This window comes from Pteropus alecto, unplaced genomic scaffold, assembly GCF_000325575.1.
Source record: "Pteropus alecto unplaced genomic scaffold, ASM32557v1 scaffold13, whole genome shotgun sequence".
In the NCBI taxonomy this organism is placed as follows: Eukaryota; Metazoa; Chordata; class Mammalia; order Chiroptera; family Pteropodidae; genus Pteropus; species Pteropus alecto.
Genome location: NW_006434373.1, coordinates 10080711 through 10102464, shown reverse-complemented (window position 1 = coordinate 10102464; position 21754 = coordinate 10080711). Strand labels below are relative to the sequence as shown.

The window sequence follows — 21754 nt, the reverse complement described above, 5'->3', positions numbered from 1 at the left end:
ATTTTGTACCATATGCATGTGATTACTCTAGAGTCATGAAATGTAATATAAAACCATCTATTTAGGATGTATAGGATACATAAATATATAACTTAGAATAAGTAGAGGTTGGTATTTTTTTCTAAAGAAGTAGGAAATGAAAGAGTAATTATTAACCATCTTTTTCACATTCCTGAAAACATCAATTACAGTTACACATCTTAGAAACAAGCCCACCAGTAGAACAGAAATAACTCCTTTTACTATGTTTCAAAAAATTTAATCACAACTTAATAGCTGGGATGTATTTGCAACTATAATTTAAAATATTAATTTTGATACAAGTTGACCTGCTTTTGCGATGTAGTCCTAGCAATTTTCTTGTCTCTAGTGGCATATGTTTTATGATTTGGAGTTGCTTTTAAATTTTTAATATAACAGGAAAATGTCTTTCTGAGTCCCTCTTCACCCCTACACATACTTTTTTTCTCCTTTACTATCTGTCAACAAGAAAATGATATTTCAGTAGCTGCCAGAAGAAGAGAATTTTGAATAGTACAAACAATGATTGTAGTAAACATGGAAAATAATACAAGCAGCTGCGCTGGAGACCGATAAGACAAATCCCACAGTAATGGCCTTTAAAACATATTATCAAGTTGGAAATCAGTGAGGGGAAAGAGAAAACTATTACTATTTCTTCCTCTTACTGTTCAGTGAGATTACTTTTTAAAGGTGAAATTGCCTTTGATTTTATTATCTTACAAAGATATTTTTAGAACATTTGATTTTTTTGGTGAATGTTTTTTTTTTTGAGTAAGCAACTTTGCTAACAAATGTTAAAATCATTTTGTTAACAAAGTCTTAAATATTCATTAAAGAAAAAAAAGTATATTTTGTAAATGTTGGAGCAGACCATGAAAATAAAAAGGAAATTTTTATCTAGCTGTGAAGTGCCACTTTAAATAGAAAAAGAGGTAAAATATTTGGAGAAAATATTTTAATAAGGATGGAATATATTTCATGAAAATAAAACTTAATTTTTATTTTATTTTTTTACTTTCTGCTATTAGTTTATCAACCAGTTCATATTTGTTTTGGCATGCCTCAGACTCATTGTAGGCATTGAATACTTTGTTCTTTGTAGATTCTAAAACCTAATCGTCTCAATCTTAGACTGTGGGAAAAGTATGTATTCCTGTTTTCTGTATAGAAGTAAATTCCAGTTTTGAATTTTATTTTCTGATTTTCGATTACATCAATCCTTATTGCTGACATAGGTTAGGTTTGGGATCTTTTTGTCCTCGTCTTTCTAGTATACATATTGTGGTAGTGTGGTGAGAGAAAAAAGGCTGATGGTCATTACGTATGTAATCATAAGCTGCTTTAAACTGAATGAAAAGTTAAGGGCAACTTATTAGGACTTCTATGATCTACATATTCGTTGATACAATTTAATTGTTTTTAATATGAAAATACGTTTTAAAACCTATTGCCATTTTACATATTGCAAAATTACTTCTTTTTCCCTGGTAATCAGTCTGACCCTTGTAAGGTAAGGAAAAAGGAACTATTATATTTTTTTCACATAAAAGATAATGTCATATATGACCTAGGCAGTATTCTAGACTTCGGTGATACAGTAGTTATCAAGACTTACACTTCAGCTGGGGGACATTAAAAAAAAAAGGTGCTTTAGGTACTAAGAAGGTTGATGAAGACTATAAAACAGGATAATTCATAGAAAGTGACTAGAGAAGGAAGCTTTACCTAGGGCGGTTAGAAGTCTTCTCTGAATAGCTAACATTGAGTCAAGACCTATGAGGAGAAGGAGGCAGCCATGCAAAAATCTGGGGGAAGAAAGTCCCAAGTAGAAGGAACGGCAAATGCAAAGGCCCTGAGACAGGAAAGAGCTTAGTTTCTTTTTTTGTGGAGGCAAGAAGGAAGGCCAATTCCTGAGTACAGTTAGGAGAGTGGGAAAAAAATATAGGCAGGTACCAGATTGGATGGAGTCTTTATAGGCCAAAGACTTTGGGTTTTGTTCAGTTCGTAGTGAAGCTTTTGAAGGGTTTTGAATCAAAGAATGATATGATGTGATTTAAAGTCACTGCTCTGAGGAGATTGTACCACAGGGGACCAGTGGTGGAAAAAAGGGAATTGTTTATATGACCATTGCAGTCATCCAGGGGAGAGGTTCTGATGATGGTTTAGACCAGAACTCTAGCTTACTGCTGTTTTACGACACATGAAAAGCATATAAGATTTAGATTTCAGTACTGATAAATACAGTTTTACTGAACATAGTCACATTCATTTATTTTTATCTGTTTACGAGTACTTTTGAAATTTTTATTGTGAGGAGAAGTTTAACATCTTGATTTTCCCTATCTCATAGCAGTTCAATGGCTTAGTGGTGGTAAAGTTTATTGTGATATTTTTTGTGCTTAGGACCAAGATTGAAATTTTTCTGAACAAGAAGCACCTTCGACCACTGTTATTGAATATTGAATGGCTTTAAAAATTAGGTTATATTGCAGACTTTATAGTTTATTAATGAAATTAACCTAAAATTGTAAGACAAAACTGCACATTTGAATCACAACTATTGTTGAGCTGATTTTTACATTTCCAGAGCTTTGAAAAGATTAAAACAAGAAGCAAACTTCATTTCCAACAGCCTTTTTCAAACCTCAGTGCAAGAGCAAAGAAATTTCCATATTTTTAAAATCCATTTAACTGTACCAGTGAGAATCTTCCACCTAACTTTCAATTGAAAGTGATTAAACTGGAATGTAATGTTATGCTAAAGGCAAATATCAAGAATCTAACAAAATTTTATAAATGCCCTCCAAATAATGAATATGTTCAAATAAAATCATATGCATGTGGATTGATGTTGGTATTTGGCAGTACCTATCAGTGGAAAAAGACATTTTCAAAGATGAAATACATAAAATCTCATTATAGGTCACCATTACAGAATTACAAAAAAAAATTGTTTAGTTATTATTATATTTTGAATGTTGCCCCCCAAAAAGTGAAAATTTGTTTTCTTCTTAATGTAAGTAGCTATATCATATCCTCAATTTTGCCTCTGGGCTCCAAATGCCTATAATGTTTACTATATGGCCGTTTACAGAAAAGGTTTGTCAACCCTTGGCTTAGACTAAGGTGGTAGCAGTGGAGATGGAAAGAAGTGAACTAATTTGGCATATATTTGGGAAGGAGGTAGAAAAGATTGGCAGATGAATTAGACACTGAGTGTAAAGGAAGTTAAAGAATTAAGGGTGAGCAAAGGAATGAGTGATGGCAATATTTACTGAGAGTGGAAGGCTAGAGGAGGAGCAGGGTTGGAGAGGCAAATCAAAAATTCTACTTGCACTTGCTAGGTTTAATATGTATATTTGATATCCAAGTGTTAATGTCCAATTAACAATTGACTATACGAGTCTTTAACTCGCAGGACAAATGAAGTTGAAAACAAATTTGATAGCCATAGTATGTAGATTTTCTCTAAAAGTGTGGATCTGCCACATACAGTAGAATGAAATTGGACCCTCATCTTATACCATATATAAAAATTAATCCCAAATGAATTAAACACCTAAATATAGGACCTAAAACTATGAAACTCTTAGAAGAAAATGTAAACAACCAAAATCATAGGCAGCAAAAGCCAACATAGTCAGATGGGACATCAAACTTAAAAACTTATGTGCATCAAAGGATACAATCAACAGAGTGAAAAGACATCCTACTGAACTGGAGAAAATATTTGCAAATGGTATATCTGATAAGGGATTAATATCCAGAATATATAAAGAATTCCTACAACAGAATAACTAACCTGATTGAAAAATGGACAAAGACTTGATTAGACGTTTCTCCAGTGATCATATACAAATGGGCAACAGACATATAAAAAGATGCTTACCATCGTTAATCATCAGGGAGGTGCAAATCCAAACCACAATGAGATATCACCTCCCACTCATTAAGATGGTTACTACCAAAAACAAAACAAAACAAAAAGTGTTGGTGAGAACATGAAGAAATTGGAACCTTTTTGTAGTATTGGTAGAATTATAAAATGGTGTAACTGGTATGGAAAACAGTATAGCGGTTCCTAAAAAAATAAAAATAGTATTGCCATGTGATGCAGCAATCTCACTTATAGGTATATACCCAAAAGAATTGAAAGTGTCTTGAAGAGATATTTGCACACCTATGTTTATTGCAGCATTATTCACAATAGTGAAGAAGTGGAAGCAATCCAAATGTCCAATGATGGATGAATGGATAAGCAAAATATGGTATACACATAAAATGGAATATTATTTAGCCTTAGAAAGGGAAAAATTCTGTCAAATACTAAACCATGGGTGTACCTTGAGGACATTATGCTAAATAATTAAGCCAGACACAAAAAGACAAATCTTGTATGAAATCATTTATAAGATATCTAAAGTAGTCAAATTCATAGAAACAGAAAATAGAATGGTGGTTACCAAGGTCTAGATGGGGGAGGGAAAAGAGATGTTGTTTGATGGGTGTAGAGTTTCAGATTAGCAAGATGAAAAAGTTTTGGAGATCTGTTTCACAGCACAGTAACTGTACTGTTTTATACTTAAAAAAGTTATAGCATTAAAGTTCGTGGGTTTTTTTTACCATCAAAAAATTTGTTATTTGAAAAATCGTAAGAACCAAAACAATTTTATAAAAAGTACAAAGTTGGAAGATTTATGCAACCTAATTTCAAGACTATGAAACAGCAGTACCAAGACAGTTTGATATTGGGAGATAGGCATGTAGTAAGTTAAAAAGAGTAGAGTCTAGAAATAGATCCAGATGTAGATGGTCAGTTGATTTTTTGGCACATATGCTGAGGAATTCAATGGGATGTTCTCTTAAATAGTGCTGGAACAACTGAATGACCATTTGGGGGAAAAGTGAACTCATTTATTAGATAGAAGATCAGTGGTTGCCTGGAGGCAGTGACCAAGGTTGGATTGTGGAAGAGCAGAAAGAACCTTTTGGAAAGGATGGAAAAGTTTTGTATCTTAAGTATGGTGGTGGTTTTTTACTGCTGTCAAATATCTGTGCTTTAAATGGAATGTAGTTTTTTGTACATAAATTATATTTTGAAGAATTTGATTTTTTTGAGTGAATATCTGGGTATTGGAGGGGGGTGGAGCATGGATCTGAATGAGATTACACTGTGGATGGCAAAGAAAAGAGAGCTGAGGGCTGGATGCTGGGGCACCTCAGTGGTTAGAAATTGAATGAGGAGGCAAAGCCAGCACAGCAGACTAAGGAAGAGCTGCTGAGGAGGTAGGAGAAAAACAGGAGTGTGAGATATGCTTGAAGCCAGTGAAAGAAATTTTGAGAAAGGAATCATTTCTGTGTCTAGTGTTGATGAATAAGATGAGGACGAAACTGACAGATTAGGGAAGATGAAAATTTAAGGTGACTTTAACAAGAGTGATTATAGAGGATTAGTAGGAACAAAAGCCACATGGGAATGGAAAGTGACGAAGTAGAGACCATGAAGGTAGCCACCTTTTCAAGGAGAGTTGGAAAGAGCAAGTGGGATAGCAGCTTCAGGGAAATACGTCTATGGAAAGTTTTTATTCTTTGCATGTTATTTGTTGAAGAAATTGGATCATTTGTCCTATAGAGTTTTCCATTATCAGGATTTAGCTGGTGATTTCCCAAAGGTGTAGTTTAGCATATTATCCTTCTCTTTTCTGTAAATTGATATTTGGGTCTCGAGGCATAATCAGATTCAAGTATGCTTCCATAAGAGGCACATACTATCTGGTTATCACTCTGTTGATGTTCAAGCCTAGGTCATTAAGTTCATTAAAGTTTACAAAATGATGATGTTGTAATTTTGCCATTCTTCCTTCATTTATTACCTAAATAATTCCTTAAAGAGAAACTCTACCTCAACTACTTCTCAGGTTACTCAGGAGTACAGTTTTTATAGGAAAGACAAGGTAAATGCTTGATCCTTTCCTTTTACTTACCATTTCTCAAACTAGAGTTGATTCCCTATTATTCTCCAAAAGTGACTAAATTGTTTTTGTTTTGGGTACCCATATCAAACTCATGGGTTTAAACTTCTGAGTCCTTTCGATATGACCCCGGTTTTTGATATCTTACTTTCCGACATGGCAAGATGCAGCAGCCTCATTTCTGGGATCAGCCATTTTTCCAAGAAGCCTTGATTTCTTTGAGTGGGAAATGATATTTGTAGACAACTGGGTGCTAGAGAAGTTTGCTGCTAGTAGGCCTTTTCAGTATTTCCAGTGTAGATTCAGAAACTGCCATCTTCCTAGAAACCACCACTGCCATCTTCCCAGAATCTAGTAGCTACACTTTTCAATCAGAAAGTTTCTAATTCTGAAGAACTGTTATTATTGAGTCTGTTACCATATTACCGAGGTGATTAATTGTGCTGATTCTGTACTGGTCACTATGGACTGGATCCTGTGGCTCTTCTTTTCTGCCACAGGCTGGGATGTGTCCTGGTCTAGAAGTAATGGGGATGCTCTGAGTGTTTTCCTCATTACTATTAAATCCTCAGTGGTGTAGGAGTCATTGTGTTATTGGATTACGTATCTACAGTCTAAATCATTCTACATCACTCTGTTTCCCAATTTCTTGACAGCTACACCTCTAATTCTCTGCAGTTAAAACTTTTGCAAACAATTGAAGATTGAAAAACATGTAGCTCACTCTTACCTTTCATAGTATAGAAAAACTTCAGAATTCTTGAAGATTGATCTTATGTTTCTGTTTCAATTTCTTATGTCCTGTTGGGATTGAGGAGACAGTGCAAGAAATTATCTTTGTCCTTAAAAAAACTCACTATCTAATTAATGATCCAGTTTAAGACATTGTAGAGATATTCCATCTTGCACAGTCAAAATGATTGGGTTGGGATTCTTATTCTCCCGCTGCAATATAGGCAAATTACCTTTTATGTTCCTGTACCTTTAGTTTCATCATAAGTCAAACAGTATGCAGATTTTCAGATCTGTTTGTCTTTCAAATTCTAAGTTTCTGTGAATGAATCAGGCTTAGTTCTAGTGTTGTGTTTGCTTAGCCCTTGAGTACTCTGACCTAAGTGATTGCAGTAGCATTTTCCGTGGCCTCCCAGCCTAGTCCCTCCCCCATTGCTATGTATCCTCAACCTTACCTCAGATCATCAATCTTTCTAAAACTGAAACATGTTACTCCCAAGTTCTTAACTATAAGAACTTTGTAAAGTATGAACTGTCTCTGTGCAAGATATGACCCAGTTCTCTAATTCTTTCTCACTTTCCTTTATTGCCATTTTCCTTTATCAATAAATTTATCTCTGGCTGTATTGAACTACTCACCATTTCTTAAACTCACCATGCTTTTTATTAATCTGAAGTTTTTATAAACTGTCCTATCAGACCAAAGGTTTCATTTTTACTTACCTTGTGGAGAATTTCTGTTCATTTCTTAATACCTAGTTCTAATGTCTATGTGCAAGGCTTCCTTAACCTTTCTGGGATTTAGCTGGTCTGGATTCTTATCTTGTAATATGTTGTACATTTCGTATTATGGATTTATCATGTTATAATTTATAATTATAAATTTAATTATAAATTTATTTTATAATTATAAAACAAATTATAATTTATTTTATTTTATTTTTTATTGTTTTAGCTCTCCGTTATGTTTTATTTTGTGATTTTTAATTTAGTTGAGGTTTTAAGTCAGTGAGGATTCTTTCAGGAGCTGTAACCTACAGTGTGTCTCACTGGTTCCTTTATTTATTTTTATTCATTTTTTAAAAAGTTTATTTGGGTGACATTAATAAAATTACATATGTTTCAAATGTCCAGTAGTACATCATATCTATATTGCATTGTGTTCACCACCAAAAGTCAAATCTCCACCAGTTACTTTAGGGGAGCGTGAGAATCAGGATTCACTGGATCATTGCAATATTACTTGCTCACTCACATCATTGAGAAAGCACAAAAGTCCGTAGACCCACAGCAGCAATCCTGTGGTGGTTCTTATTCGCAGATCACACACTCAGACTTGCTGGTGTACAGGTTGGGTGTTTTTTGTTGAGTTTTAGATGTTCAGTTTATCGTTGTTTCAAGGGAAGAGGTCTGGAGACATCTCTCACTCCACCATGTTTCTGACTGAATTATAATTTAATTTAGAATTCTGTTTCTTCCGTTAGTCTCCTGGAGGGTGGATCTTAATTTAGCTAGTAGTGTTCAACACATAGTCGATGGACGAATGGATAGGTGGTTAGATGATTGACTAAAGTAGAAGTGCCAGTGTTAGAACCTAGGATTCAAGAGGCAATTCTTAATTCCTTAGGATTCAGAAGGAAAGAATATTTGATTCCATTTTGCATTATTTTGGCCTTTATTAAGTTAAACATGTCTATATAGAATAATAGGAATAACGGATAAGCCAAAAACTGTTTGATGTGCATTATTTGTGCTAGAATTTCATGTAAACATGTAGAAGTTTTTTAACAAGATTTAGTCTGAACATACTATTTCGTTCTTTTTTTTTTTGCACTTAGAAATATACTATAAACATTTTTCATGTTTCTAAAGTTTTTAAATGGCTGCATGAATATGCCATAGTTTATTTAATCACTTTCTTTTGTTCATTATTTAGATTGCCTGAAATTTTTAGATTTTATAAACTATTCTATGATGACATTTCGTAACTGTATTTTTCTGCCTCGACTGTTTTCCTTAGGATAAATTCTTTCAAGTGAAATTAATGGATAAAAATACTTTTTTTTTTTTTGAATTTTCTACACTTTACCACACTATCTTGAGTATGCTAGTCATATTATTGTGTCAAGTCATTTGGCAATATTTACTGGTAGGGGCAAACACATTTTGGTGTCCTTGTGCATTAAACAGCTTTCCTTCTTATTGATCAGTCAAGGAACCTGGGGCTCATTCTGAATTCTAGAGGTTCATTCTGGGTTCTATGACTTAAGTGATCGTAAAGATGGGAGTTGATAAACCTCTACTTCTTTAAAAGTAATATAATACAATTAGGATACATCTGTACTAGTTGATGGCATGTGGCTGGGTGAAGGCTACTAATGCTTTCTGCAGGGCTACATCTAGGAACCTTTAAAAAATTCACAGTTACTTAGAACTGCTTTATTTGTTTGCATAGTCTCTGAAGCTACTGGACCCTCTCTGATAAGCACAAGAAAGGAGTAATTTTGAAAAACAAGTCAGGAATTTTAAAAAAGGTGAGAATTATTTGGAAAAAGTGTAATTTACTTCCAGTATACTATTTAGTAATCCATTTTTAGTAAACTAAAATTCAAGTAACTAAGATATACATAAATAATACTGTATTAAACTTAAACTTATTAATAAATAAATATATAACATAGAGGTTATTTCTTTTTTCATTACTCTCCGTACATGGAAGAATTGCGTTGTTCTTACTGTTATTTTAAACAAATGCAAAGTCATTTTTTATAACAACTTTATTGAGATACAATTCATATGCCATACAGTTCACCTAAAGTGTACAATTTAGTGTTTTTAGTCTCTTTATAGAGTTGTACAGTCATCATCACAACCAACTTTGGAAAATTTCACAGCCCCCAAAAAGAAACTTCAAAGCAGTCACTCCCCATTTTCTCTCGACTTTCTTCCTCTAGGCAACTACCAGTCAGTATTTCCTCCTTTCTTCCTTCCTTCCTTTTTAATGAAATGGGAATTTAATCTGTATTTTATACCTGATTTTTAAAAATGTTTGGTAGAAGCATGACCACTTCCAGAATTAACATGGCATATTAAGACTTAAACTAATTGATAAGTAAATAGTCATTTGACTGAAAAAATTTTTTATAAGCGTCTTACCATAGATCTACTTTTGCATATAGGGTATTATCCAAGAAAAACAAATGGTAAGTTGAGTTCAGACGCATTAGACAAGTCTTGACTTCTGGACTTTAGAAAGATGTGGAAACTTTTCCTGAAGAAATTTTTTTTTCTCTATACTTTTCTTTCTTGCTTCAATGTGGGCTTGTTCTCAAGTCTCAGTCTAACAAACTGTTTCACATAGGACATTGCAAAGAATCATTTCCTGTTGTATCTGTTACTTAGGTACCAAGATACAGGCCACTTCTTGAACTGTGTGAGATGGTTCTTCCAAAGATGTCTCTTATCACAGCACCAGGTCTAGCTGGCGCAGTCTGGAAAAGCCTTAAGGCATCTTCCTGGACAACTTTATCAAATGTATCCATGGGATCTACTACTTTTTCTAACCATTCCAGACTTGACATTAGCGATCTCTGCCACTTGGCCTTCTACTCCAGAGTTAGGAGCATGTTTCTTTTTTTAATAGGACATACTAAAATTTATGTATATCTTAATTATTTTCGTTCTTAATTGCTCACAGTTCCAGGAAGCTCCAATTTTTACCACCCGCCACCCCCTACCCCCAATTCCTTGGGTTATCAAAAAATTCTTTTAGTACTTAAAGTTGTATAAAATAATTTGCACTGGTCAAAATATGTGATAGTAGGTACATTCTTAGGCAACAAACTTAGAGAAAACCTGCAACTGCTGCTAGCCGGGGCCTGAGAAGTTATCAATGAACTAGAAGTCTTTGAGGTAGCCAAGAGTTTTCTAGAAAGAATGGCCAAAATGCACCAGTCTACTTCCTGTCTCAGTGTATTTGACTATTCTAGACATTTCATGTTAAATGGAATCATATAATGTGGTCCTGTGTGACTGACTTCTGTTGGAGCATGTATCAGGACTTCACTCCTTTTTATGGCCACAATATTCCATAATATGAATATACCATATTTTGTTTATCCATTTATTATTTAATGGACACTCAGGTTATTCAGCTATTAGAAATAATAAGCTGTGAACATTCATGTACACATTTTTATGTGGATGAAAATTAATTTTATACTTTTTTTTCCAGTGTCTTTCACGAGAAGCAGGTGGAAACATGAGCATTCAGTTTCTTGGTACAGTGGTAAGTGTGAGAGAATTATTTGTATGAACCCTTAATTTATAGAGGGAAAAAAGTGTTCATCTGGTTTTAGCCCATGTGTTTGAACTTGGCTTCATCATGGTTTTATTCTGCTATTAAATGAGATGTCTTTGTATAAGAAGTGGGTTTTTAATTTGTTAGAGAAGTTCTCATGATAGAAGACTTTTAGCAATTTTCTTATTAGAGAGAAAATAGTTTTTAAAAATGTTTGCAGTTTGTTGGGTATTTTAAGTGTTTTTTTTTTCTGCTGAAAATTTTCTCCCTGTTTTCATAATATAAATAAGAGTATATGTCTTATATACTTTTGAAAATAGTGACCTTGATGAGATTTTTTGCTCAATTTTTTTCTTCTACCTTTCTCTGTGAGGTCCTTTCAAGTCCAAAGTTCTAATGAAATTAAATCACAACTTTGTATGTTGATTTTATTCACTGAAGATCCTGTTAGTCATTTTCCATATTGCTGTAAAATATCAACATTGTTTTAATGAAGCTGTATTTTACATTCTCAGGAGCAGATGTGACATATTTGACTTCTTTATGAATCCCAACTCTAACATATTTCAGTTAACCCTCCTTTTTGCCACTTTTAAATGCTGAGCTAATGAACAGCTAAATGTATTTTGCTTTTTTGAAATTTTGAATTATTTTCAAACATATATAAGATATTTTCAAAATATATTGTATAAGATACAGTTCCTCATAAATTGAGTCAAAATCATGAGTAATTTTATGGGTTAGTATACATGTTGCCAGTGATTTAATATTTCTTCAGAAATCCAGTCATCAAATATTTGAATACCACTTTGCACTCTTACCAGTATTAGTTATAATTTTCAAAATTATTTATCTCTATTTGGTGAAAAGAAATTTACTTTATAGTTATTATTTTTATATATAATTTATAATTATATTAGTAGTATTAGTTATATTTTCAAAATAATTTTTGTGTTAAAATGGTACCTTATTTTAATTAACATATCTCTTTATTGCTATTGTATTTGAACGTTTCTTCATATGTTCATTTACTAGGTCTCATAATCTTTAAAATGTCTGTTCATGTCCTTTGGGTATCTTGTTCATGTTGTAAATTCACATTGGGTATTTCTGTTAGCTCTGTGAGTTTATTGAGACTATTAGAGGAGAGGTCTCTAGGTTGGATCAAAAGAGTAGTGATTTTGCAGTCATTGAGATGGGAAGGACATTAATGTGTATTTATAGTTTATATATAGAGGCATAGTAAAGTTTATCTATTAAACTATATTCACAGTAGTATGTGTATATATACTTGCCCTGGCCCTACATAATGTAAAATTTAAGAGCTGTTCCTGAGACTTGTGGTTATTCTTGTTTTTCTGATTAAGAAAGTATGCTTTTGCATTTAAAAAGCTAGATATTATTTAAATATATGTCATAAGAAATTGTATGGTTCTCCAAAGAAACAGAACCAATAGTATGTGTATGTATGGGAGGAGGGAGAATGGTTCATTTTAAATAACTGGTTTATATGATTGTGGAGGCAAGTCCCAAATCTTCAGGGTAAGGCAGGGAGGAATAGCAGTCAAAGACTGTGCTTACAGGATTCCTCCTTGCTTGGCAGGTCAGTCCTTTTTCTTGAGCTGACCTAATGAGACCCATCCACATTGTGGAGGATAATCTGCTTTAACCAGTCTACTAATTTAAATGTAAATCTCATCTAAAAAATACCTTCATGGAAACATTTAGAATAATGTTTGGCAAAATATCCGGATACTGTGGCCTAGACAAGTTGACACATAAAATTAACCACCACAGACGTATACATCCTATTCCCTAGAGATATTATTAAAAATAGATATATTCTTTCAGAAATAGAATTACACATTTTTTCATACAATAATAAATCATGTATGTCTTTCCAAGTCATTGCATAAAGAGCCATGTCATTTTTTTAAATGGCTATCTAGAATTATGTGGATTCTTTTTAATGGCTACCTAGAATTATATTATGTGGAAGTTTTCTGTACCTCAGCGCTCAGGCTAGAAAGAATACTTACATAGGCTGTCTCTGCTACTTGACATCTCTCCTTGAATTCTAACAGATTTCTCAGTATTTACATATAGAAAACTTGAGTTTTGCTAGCCACAACTCACAAAAAACAAAACAGTTTCTTTTACGATCTTTTCTATTTAGAAAATGGCAACTTGAGCTAAAACCTTGTATTTTTTTGAATCCTCTCTTTCCTCCACTACTTCCATCTTTTATCTGAATTATTGCAGCAGCCAAAGTCTCTAGATCTCTGCCCCTGCTCCCTAGTCTATTATTAATATAGCAGTTACAGTGATTCTTTTAAAATATAAATCAAGACAGTCGGCCTTGTTGCTCTTCTTCAAACATGTCAGGCACATGCCTCAGGCTGCCCATTTACCTTTCTTCTGCCAGGACTATCTGTCCCCGGATATCTGCATAGTAGGTTCCTTCCCTTTCTTCAAGCCTTTACACAATCAGCCACGTCCTCTTAGTTACACTGTTTAAAATTATGACCACCCTTTCCTACATATTATTTTCTCCTTCCCTCACTTTATTCTTTTTTTAAGCCATTATCACTATTTGACATACTTTAATATTTGACACGATTTACTTTTAAAAACTTACTGTCTGTCTTCCCCACTCAAATGAAATAAGCTCCATGAGCGTAGGGCTTTTTGTCCGTTTTTCTAATCACACTATACCTAGTGCTCAGAACAGGGCTTTAGTGTACAGTAAGCATTCAATAAATGTTTGTCAAATGAGTGAATCAAGTTGACAAACATGGGACTGAAGTATTGGGTGTGAAAAGGAAATGCGAAGAAAACAAATACAGAAACAAATGAAGAAAAAGAAAAGTGTCGAGGACATTTGGGACCTTAGAGATTAATCCTTCTTCCTCAGATAAGGAAACTGCATCAGAAAAGATAACTTGTGGGGTTTAGATACTGAAAAAAAGAAAAGAGAACTCGCTTTATTCAAGGTTTTACATGTAGTCGGTGGGTAGAGCAAGAAAGGGTACTTAGATTTCTCGGCTCTCAGCTCAGAGTTCATCCCATCAGTAAATGCCCTTTACCTTTATTCCCTTTCATCCACGTCAGGCATGCAAAGCATACTACAAAAAAAAAAATACACACATACATACACCACCTGAATAGCCAACAAGTCACCAGAAAAAAAGAGAAGAGGAAAGGAGAATTTTATGTAGTTAATACTAGCCCCCCCGCCCCCTACTAAATGATAACTTGCTAACAAATCCCAAAGAGGCTGTGTCCTCTTCGTTTATACAGTTTATACAAAGAATGAATTTTAATTTCTAGAATAATTACTCTAAAATTCTATAATGCAGCAGTTTGGATGGCCAGCGTAGTTTGTTACAATGCATTTTTCTATGTAGTTTGTTACAATGCATATTTCTATTAGCAGTAATAGCTCAGTATGGAAGAGGGAAAGAAAAGGTTTTGAGATATAGTGAGACTTTTACAACAAATGTAGCATGATTTCTGGCCAGCATGTACTGCTTTAGTCCAAATTGTCTAAGGCAGATAGATGTAGCTTCCAAGACGTGCAGGTCAGGAATAGCAGTAGCAGGTCACATGGTAAAGATTAGACTTCCCAAATACACCTTTGTCTTTGTGAGAATCCTTGTAGAATTTTCTACATAAGTTGGGTTTTTTGAATATTGAAAACATGCCCTTCAGTGTTCAAAGAAGAGTTTAATTTTAGACTAAGAAGTACTCTTGCTGTATCAATAAAGTTCAAAATGCTACTGTTTCAACTTAGAGAAGGTAGGACTTAAAAAAGATTTCATTCATTTTTTTTTACCTTTTAAAAAATAGCAGTTATTTCATTTTCAATTAAAAAATCTCATTACATTAAAAAATTTTTATTTTAGATATTATATAAATATTAAATATATAAAATTCTATAAATATATTGGAGGCGGATCATCCCTCCCCCCTTGCAGAGCTGCCTCCCCAACAGAGAGTCTCCGTCCTGCCCAGGAGAGACAGCATGCACTGGAGTTTGCACACACACACACACACACACACACACACGCACACACACACGCACACACACGCACACACACGCGCACACACACACGCACACACACGCACACACACGCACACTACCTCTGAAGGCTGCTGTGTGCCTCCCCAATCCTATCACCCTTTCTCTCCCTTCACTGAGAGCTTCTTCCTGATTTTTATCACTCTTTGCTTTTCTTTATAAAATTTCTGCATATTTGTTGCCTAAATATTATACAGTTTAGTTTTGCATACTTTTAAACTTGACATACTTAGAATTATTTCTGTAATTGTCTATAACTTAATCGTTTTTCTCTGTGTCGTTTGTGAGATCCACTTCTACCGCTGATGGACATTTGGGTGGTTTCCACATGTTTTTTTGCTGTAACTCTCAGTGCTGCCATAAGCATCTGTACATGGGTGCCTGTATCCTGATTGCACATATGCAAGCGTTTCTCTAGGGCTTATGTAATTTAAGAATGCAATGAATGAGTTTACTTTATTCAACATCTTTACTTGTACCTGATATTATACATCTTAATTTTTGCCAGTGTGAATAATGTTCTCATCGTGGTTTGAATTAGCTTATCCTGATTATTAATGACATATAGCATCTTTTCCTGTTTTTATTAGACATGTATGTTTATCAACCATTGAGTCTCCTCCTCTGTGAAGTACCTCTTAACATCTTTTGCCCATCTTTCTATGGAGTGAAAATTACTAAGTATATGAATGAAATCTGTTGATGTCATTTGGATTTTTTAATAATAAGGCAAAAAAAGTTATGTTGAGACCATAAACTAGTTCTGACTGTAGGCAGTGAATGGAAGTGACTATCAAGAACTGCAGAGGATCTGAGAATTTACCCTACTTAAAACTGATACAGTAATCCACTATAGTTTCATGCATGCTGATAGAAGACACGAGACTCCAGGGTCAGAGATGAAGGACAGTTTATTACAGCAATAGCAGTAGCCAGAATATCATTATTTTTGCATCATTTTCCTGGGCCCCAGTTCCCACAGGGCAGTGTGAAGAGGGAAGGATGGCACCTGTGCACACAATGAGTTGTGTTATAGGAGAGGAACTCGAGCTTAGAGAACCTTTATCTTTTATAATGGGTAGTGAGCATGCTTCCCCTTTTTTTCTGGAGGGAGACACTATCTCTGTTTGCTGCATATACATCCTTGAAAAAATAGTCTAGAACAAAGAACAATCAGTGTCTTGCTCACAGGAAGTGGAGATACACAAGAGACCCACTGAGAAGTGACAACCATATAGTGATTCTGTCACTTCTGGTCACAGATAGCCAAGAGCAGGTGTGAACTCTCTAGACCCCTACTCTGTCCACCTTGAAAACTGTGTTTGTTTGTTGAGACCTTATCAGCATGGGTCCTTGGGTGAATAGTGAAGCTGAGCACTGCCACCCCCAACTTTCACTGGACTGAAATTTCAGTCTTAATTTATTTCTGAAGTGCAACCTAGCTTATTCTAATGCACAGCCTTGGAACAAAACAGGACTATCTTCTGTGCATAGAACCCTATATCTACTTACATAGTTTTAGACTCATCTATAAGGTATAGATTTAAGATTTAGTAGATTTATTCAGTCCATTTTAAAGTCTTCGGCTCATCAACTTTCAATCTAAGCATAAGGTTTTTTTTTTCTATTATGCTGCTTGAACTATATTTTAAAATTATCAGGTAATATAATAAAAGGCAAAATCTTCTGAATTAGTAGAGTGGAGCATTGAGAAATGAGATTTGTACCTCTGTGACCCAGAGGAGCGTATTTGACTTGGGCGTACATACAAATTTGAAACATCCCAATTTTAACCGTCAGTATTCATCAGTTTCATTGCTATATAGTACATAGGACTTTGTGTTCATTTCCTTAGGCCCACCACAACAAATTATCACAAACTAGGCGGCTTAAAATAACAGAGATCTGTTCTGTAATAGTTCAGGAGACCAGAAATCCGAACTCGAGGTGTGGACTGGGTCGGGTCCTTTCGTAGGCTCTCAGGGAGAATCTGTTTTATGCTTCTCTCCTAGCTTCCTGTGGTCCGTTGCTGACAATACTTGACATTCTTTGGCTTATATCTATATCATTCCAGTTTCTGCTTCTATCCTCACATGGCTTTATTCTCTACATCTGTGTATATTCATCCATCTAAGAACATCAGTCATTGGATTTAGGGCCCACCTTATACAGTAACACCTCATCTTAACTGATTACATCTGCAAAGACCCTATTTTCAGGTAAGGTCACATTCTGAAATTCTGGGTGGATATGATTTTTTGGATGACACTATTCAACTCAGTACACTATATAGGCATGAAAACATATTTGATATGTATGAAAAGTTAAAAAATCACTCAGGCTATTTACCTAAAAATATATTTTATAAAGAGAGGGAAGAGAAGGGTCGGGGGAAGGAGCGGAAGAGGGAGAGTACTGGTTTCGCCCTTCTTATAAGGGCACTAATCCCATCATGAAGGCCCCACCCTCATGACCTCATGTAAACCTAATTACCATTCAAAGGCCCCACCTCCAAATACTATCATATTGGTGCTTAGAGTTTCAGCATACATAAGAATTTTGTGGGACACAAACATTTAGTCCATAATACATTCTTAATTGGTAAGCTACGTATTTCAGAATTTTTCCAGGATATCTATGCCTATTTTGAATGTAAGTTGTCTGGGTTTTGTTTGTTTTGTTTTGTTTTTGGCAAAGCTGTGAGTTGGTGTACTGCACATAGTATAATATAAGCTCACAAAGAAATGGAAGAGGTCCAGTGTTTTTCTTAACCAGAATTCCTTGCTTGAACTATGCTTCGCAATAAGGATGAATATTTTGTCATTAAGAATGTGAAAGTTATTTCATTACAAATTTTGGTACTGTAATCACTATTTATATTTAATTTTTAAAGTAATTATTTTTAAAGCACAATACTATTAAGTCAAACACATTTCGGTAAGACCGTTTTTTTTTCCTTGTAAAAACAATGCATATTGTCTGAAAGAGAAAATAAGCTTAGACTACATTGAACAGCTTCTTCATAGCTGTGCTATTGGCATTTACCCAAGGACTCTTGAGGAACTATCAAATTATATATCTTTGAAGCTTAGCCAGAGATCTTAATGAAACCAAATCATGCTGAAGTTCTTAAAGCTAATTTAAACCTCAAATTGTACATTTTAAATTAAGTTTTTATTGATAATAAATATACTTTATTTCTTATTAGCCTAGAAGGCTTGAGTGATAATATCAGTAAAATAAACATGTTTTACAAAGATTTACCATTAAGAATGCTATTAATATGACCCTTGATACACTAGCACAATTAGATTTCAAAGTAAGCATTTACGAAGTAACAGCGATTAATGACAACCATCGAAAACAATTTTGAACTCCATCAGTTTAACTCAGGAGGGTAAACTTAATATGATAATTCATCTAGTTGAATTGTATCAGCTTAGCAGGAAAGTATGTAAATATGTGACCCTTACCTAGTTTCTAAATGGATGCTGTGCTGATAGATTTATCAGTTCCATTAAAGAACTTTGGGGAACTTTGGAATTTCAGCAATTGTTCCCTTGGAGGCTGAAAACCCAACCTGATCTCATACTGGGACCATTCTGGTCTGCATATTTCCATAATTTGCCTTTGCTACTAATATGACAGCAAGACACAAATAACTGTTTCTAATAATATCAGATGGAGTTGTGGAGGACAGCATTTTAATGTAGTAAAAGACCTCCCCGTGGAGTTGTTATTGCTACTATAGAACAGCAGCTACACAGTTGCAACTGTAGTGTCTTAATTGATTCGTTTAATTAGCAAGAGCTGAAGCTTGGGCTGTATCTTGTCATCTGATATCATAAGACTCAAAATCTACATCCTTCATATTTATAGATATATAAACATCATCAAAATGTTCTACTTCATCTGAAAATTTACTTTCGGATATTGAATTTTAATAGAGTAAACTTCCATTCGTTTGAAATACAAATAATTGGAAAATGAAAAGAACTAGGTTTGTTATTGTTTTTCATCAGCACTATTTTGAGAAGTAAATGATGACATGAATTTTTGGTTATTGTCTTCCAAAAATAAACTTTCAGAGAATTTATTTGATCTTCTATACCTTATAAATCCATAAGCAGTCTTTCTCTTTATATGTCTGACTCATCCATCTCTAATCTTCATTTGCCTTTTTCTTCTTCCTCTTTCACATCCTTCTTTTCTGTATCAGTGCGGTTGCAGGAGTGACATGATGGCTTATTGGGCTTTCTTGCATGCTAGTTCATGTTCCAGTTTGCCTCTGTAGGCACCCTGGGTCCAGCTTGTCTTAGGCTTTCCATGTGTACCTGCCTCTTGGCGGGGCATCTGGCTGAATTGGCCCTTGAGACTTCCCACCTGACCCATCCTGCACTGGTTCCAATTTCCTCGGATGGGAAAAAGACAGGAGGATGGGAAGTGTCTGATGTAGAACCCTAGAACTTCATCAGACTGTCAGTTCCACCCCATACACATGGGGCTCTCTCCTTATTCCTGATAATTCCCCCATCCAGCTATAGAAAATGAGTAGTGGCCACAGTCTAGATATTTTGTGGAGGGTTGGTCATATCTTTTCTTTAGGTATATTTTGTAATTGTAAGCAAAAAGTATATCTCTAGCATCCCATCCTGCATTTTCCTGTTATACAAAATTTCAGCCAAAATGTGAGTAAATACGATTTTATGAAATGGACTCTAAATGCAATCTTAATCTTGAACGTCATTTTTGTGGTAACATGTTCTGTGTACCATCTAACAAATCTTAGAGTAGACTTTTGGGGTATAACTAACTTTACTTTCTATTCTTTTGAATTTAGCACACTGTAGTTAATATGGAAGTACAATTATTAATATCCTATTGTGCAATACATTTTGAACAAAAATTTAAAAGGAGTCATGACTGTCTGCTCCATTTCATGCTAAGAAGTGTACTAAATTAATGTGACTTGGTCTCTGCCCTTAAATAGCATACTAGTAAACACAGACAAACCACTGTCCTGAGTACAATGTAAGTGCCAAGATGGGTTATATGACAGACTGATGTGGTGGCAGAGAAAACTGTAAATCTATTAGCTTTACATTTTTTCTGCTACAAAAACTGTTCTCAGTAGGTCAAGAATAGTCATAAGGCATTATGTTTCTTTAAGCAACATAAAGCCTAGCATTTATTGATAGTCATGGTAGTCAATCATTTTATACCGGTTGATCATCTTTTATGTGCTAGTCACTGAGTTCTGGCAATTCAAAGGAAAAAGATATCATTGCCAGCAGTGAGCCCACTGTCAACTAAGGGTATAAAAATATTGTGTGATAAGAGTGATAATAGAGGTTTGTATGAATTAAAGTTATTGTAGGGCTTAGAAAAAGGAAATAGAGGAATTGTGAAAAGCTCCCCAGTGAATGAATTTATATACATGGACTAACGTGCAAGAAATCCCAGTAAGCCATCATGTCACTCCTGCAACTGCACTGATACAGAAAAGAAGGATGTGAAAGAGGAAGAAGAAAAAGACAAATGAAGATTAGAGATGAGTCAGACATATAAAGAGAAAGACTAGTTATGGATTTGTAAGGTATAGAAGATCAAATAAATTCTCTGAAAGTTTATTTTTGAAAGACAGTAATAACCAAAAATTCATGTCATTTACACACACACACACACACACACACACACACACACACAAACAAACACAAACACACACACACATCGTGCTCATGCTAAGACTTTAAGGATGAATAGAGCCTGCAAATAAAGAAAGTCATTTCAGATAGAAGGAAATGGCATCTGCAAAAGCTCTGAGATGGAATGTTCAGAAACTTGTCTGTGATGACAGTAGAGAAAGCGAAGGGAATAAAATAAATAAAGGTACAGAGGCATGAGGCTGCCCAGGTATTTAAAGAAGAGGAAGTTGGCTAGTGAGGGTGGAGGTGGGTGGCCAAGGCCTATCTGGGAGATGAAACTAGAATGGCAGAAGCTAAATGTTACAGGACCATGCTAAGGAGGTTGGCCATTGTTCTTTAGACTTTGAAGGATTTGAAAGAGTCACAAATCACCTGAGGTATGTTTTGTTTTGTTTTGATTTTAAAGAGAACATGTGGGAACAGGCAGGTAAAGGAGGATACATTTGAGAGCCTCCTTGTCAGGACCCAGAGTCCAGTTGTATGTATTAGGCAGAATTGAAGATGTTTCTGAGATTTCTAGATGTGATAACTGATGCAACGACCTGAAGGAGAAAACAGGAAGAAGAGAGAAGAATTATATCAGGAAAAAAAAGGTAGAGTAGATAATGAGTTGGATTTTTGACTAAATTTTAAGTTTTGAAATGCCAGAGAGACATCTATGATGTAAAGGAAATGTCTAGTCTGGACATCAAGAAACAAATTAAGGGTGAGCATGTAGGTTGGTGCTTTATCAACATGTAGGGGTTAGAGATCTGAAGCCCTGCGGTAGATGAGACTGCCCAAGGGGAAGTGAAAAAGGAAAGCACAGATGTGACCCCTGAGGAATGGCCACATCTAAGGGGGAGGCTCCTAGCTTCTCTAAAGTAACCATTTAAAAATGACATCTATTGTCCAAATCATTTATATTATATATGGCTATTGGTAGCCAATTTAGTGTAAC

The 21754-nt window shown here is 34.7% G+C and overlaps 1 protein-coding gene and 1 pseudogene across 2 annotated transcripts in view; one reads left to right on the top strand and one right to left on the bottom strand.

Annotated features, from left to right (window-relative positions):
• PCCA (propionyl-CoA carboxylase subunit alpha) overlaps positions 1–21754 on the top strand; it is a 337827-nt gene that overhangs the window by 265578 nt on the left and 50495 nt on the right. For both annotated transcript variants that reach the window (XM_015587373.2, XM_015587371.2), the window contains one exon: positions 10963–11016. In XM_015587373.2, coding sequence (XP_015442859.1) covers positions 10963–11016 — 54 coding nt within the window. The remainder of the gene's footprint in view (positions 1–10962; positions 11017–21754) is intronic.
• On the bottom strand, positions 9952–10851 carry LOC102895578 (annotated as a pseudogene).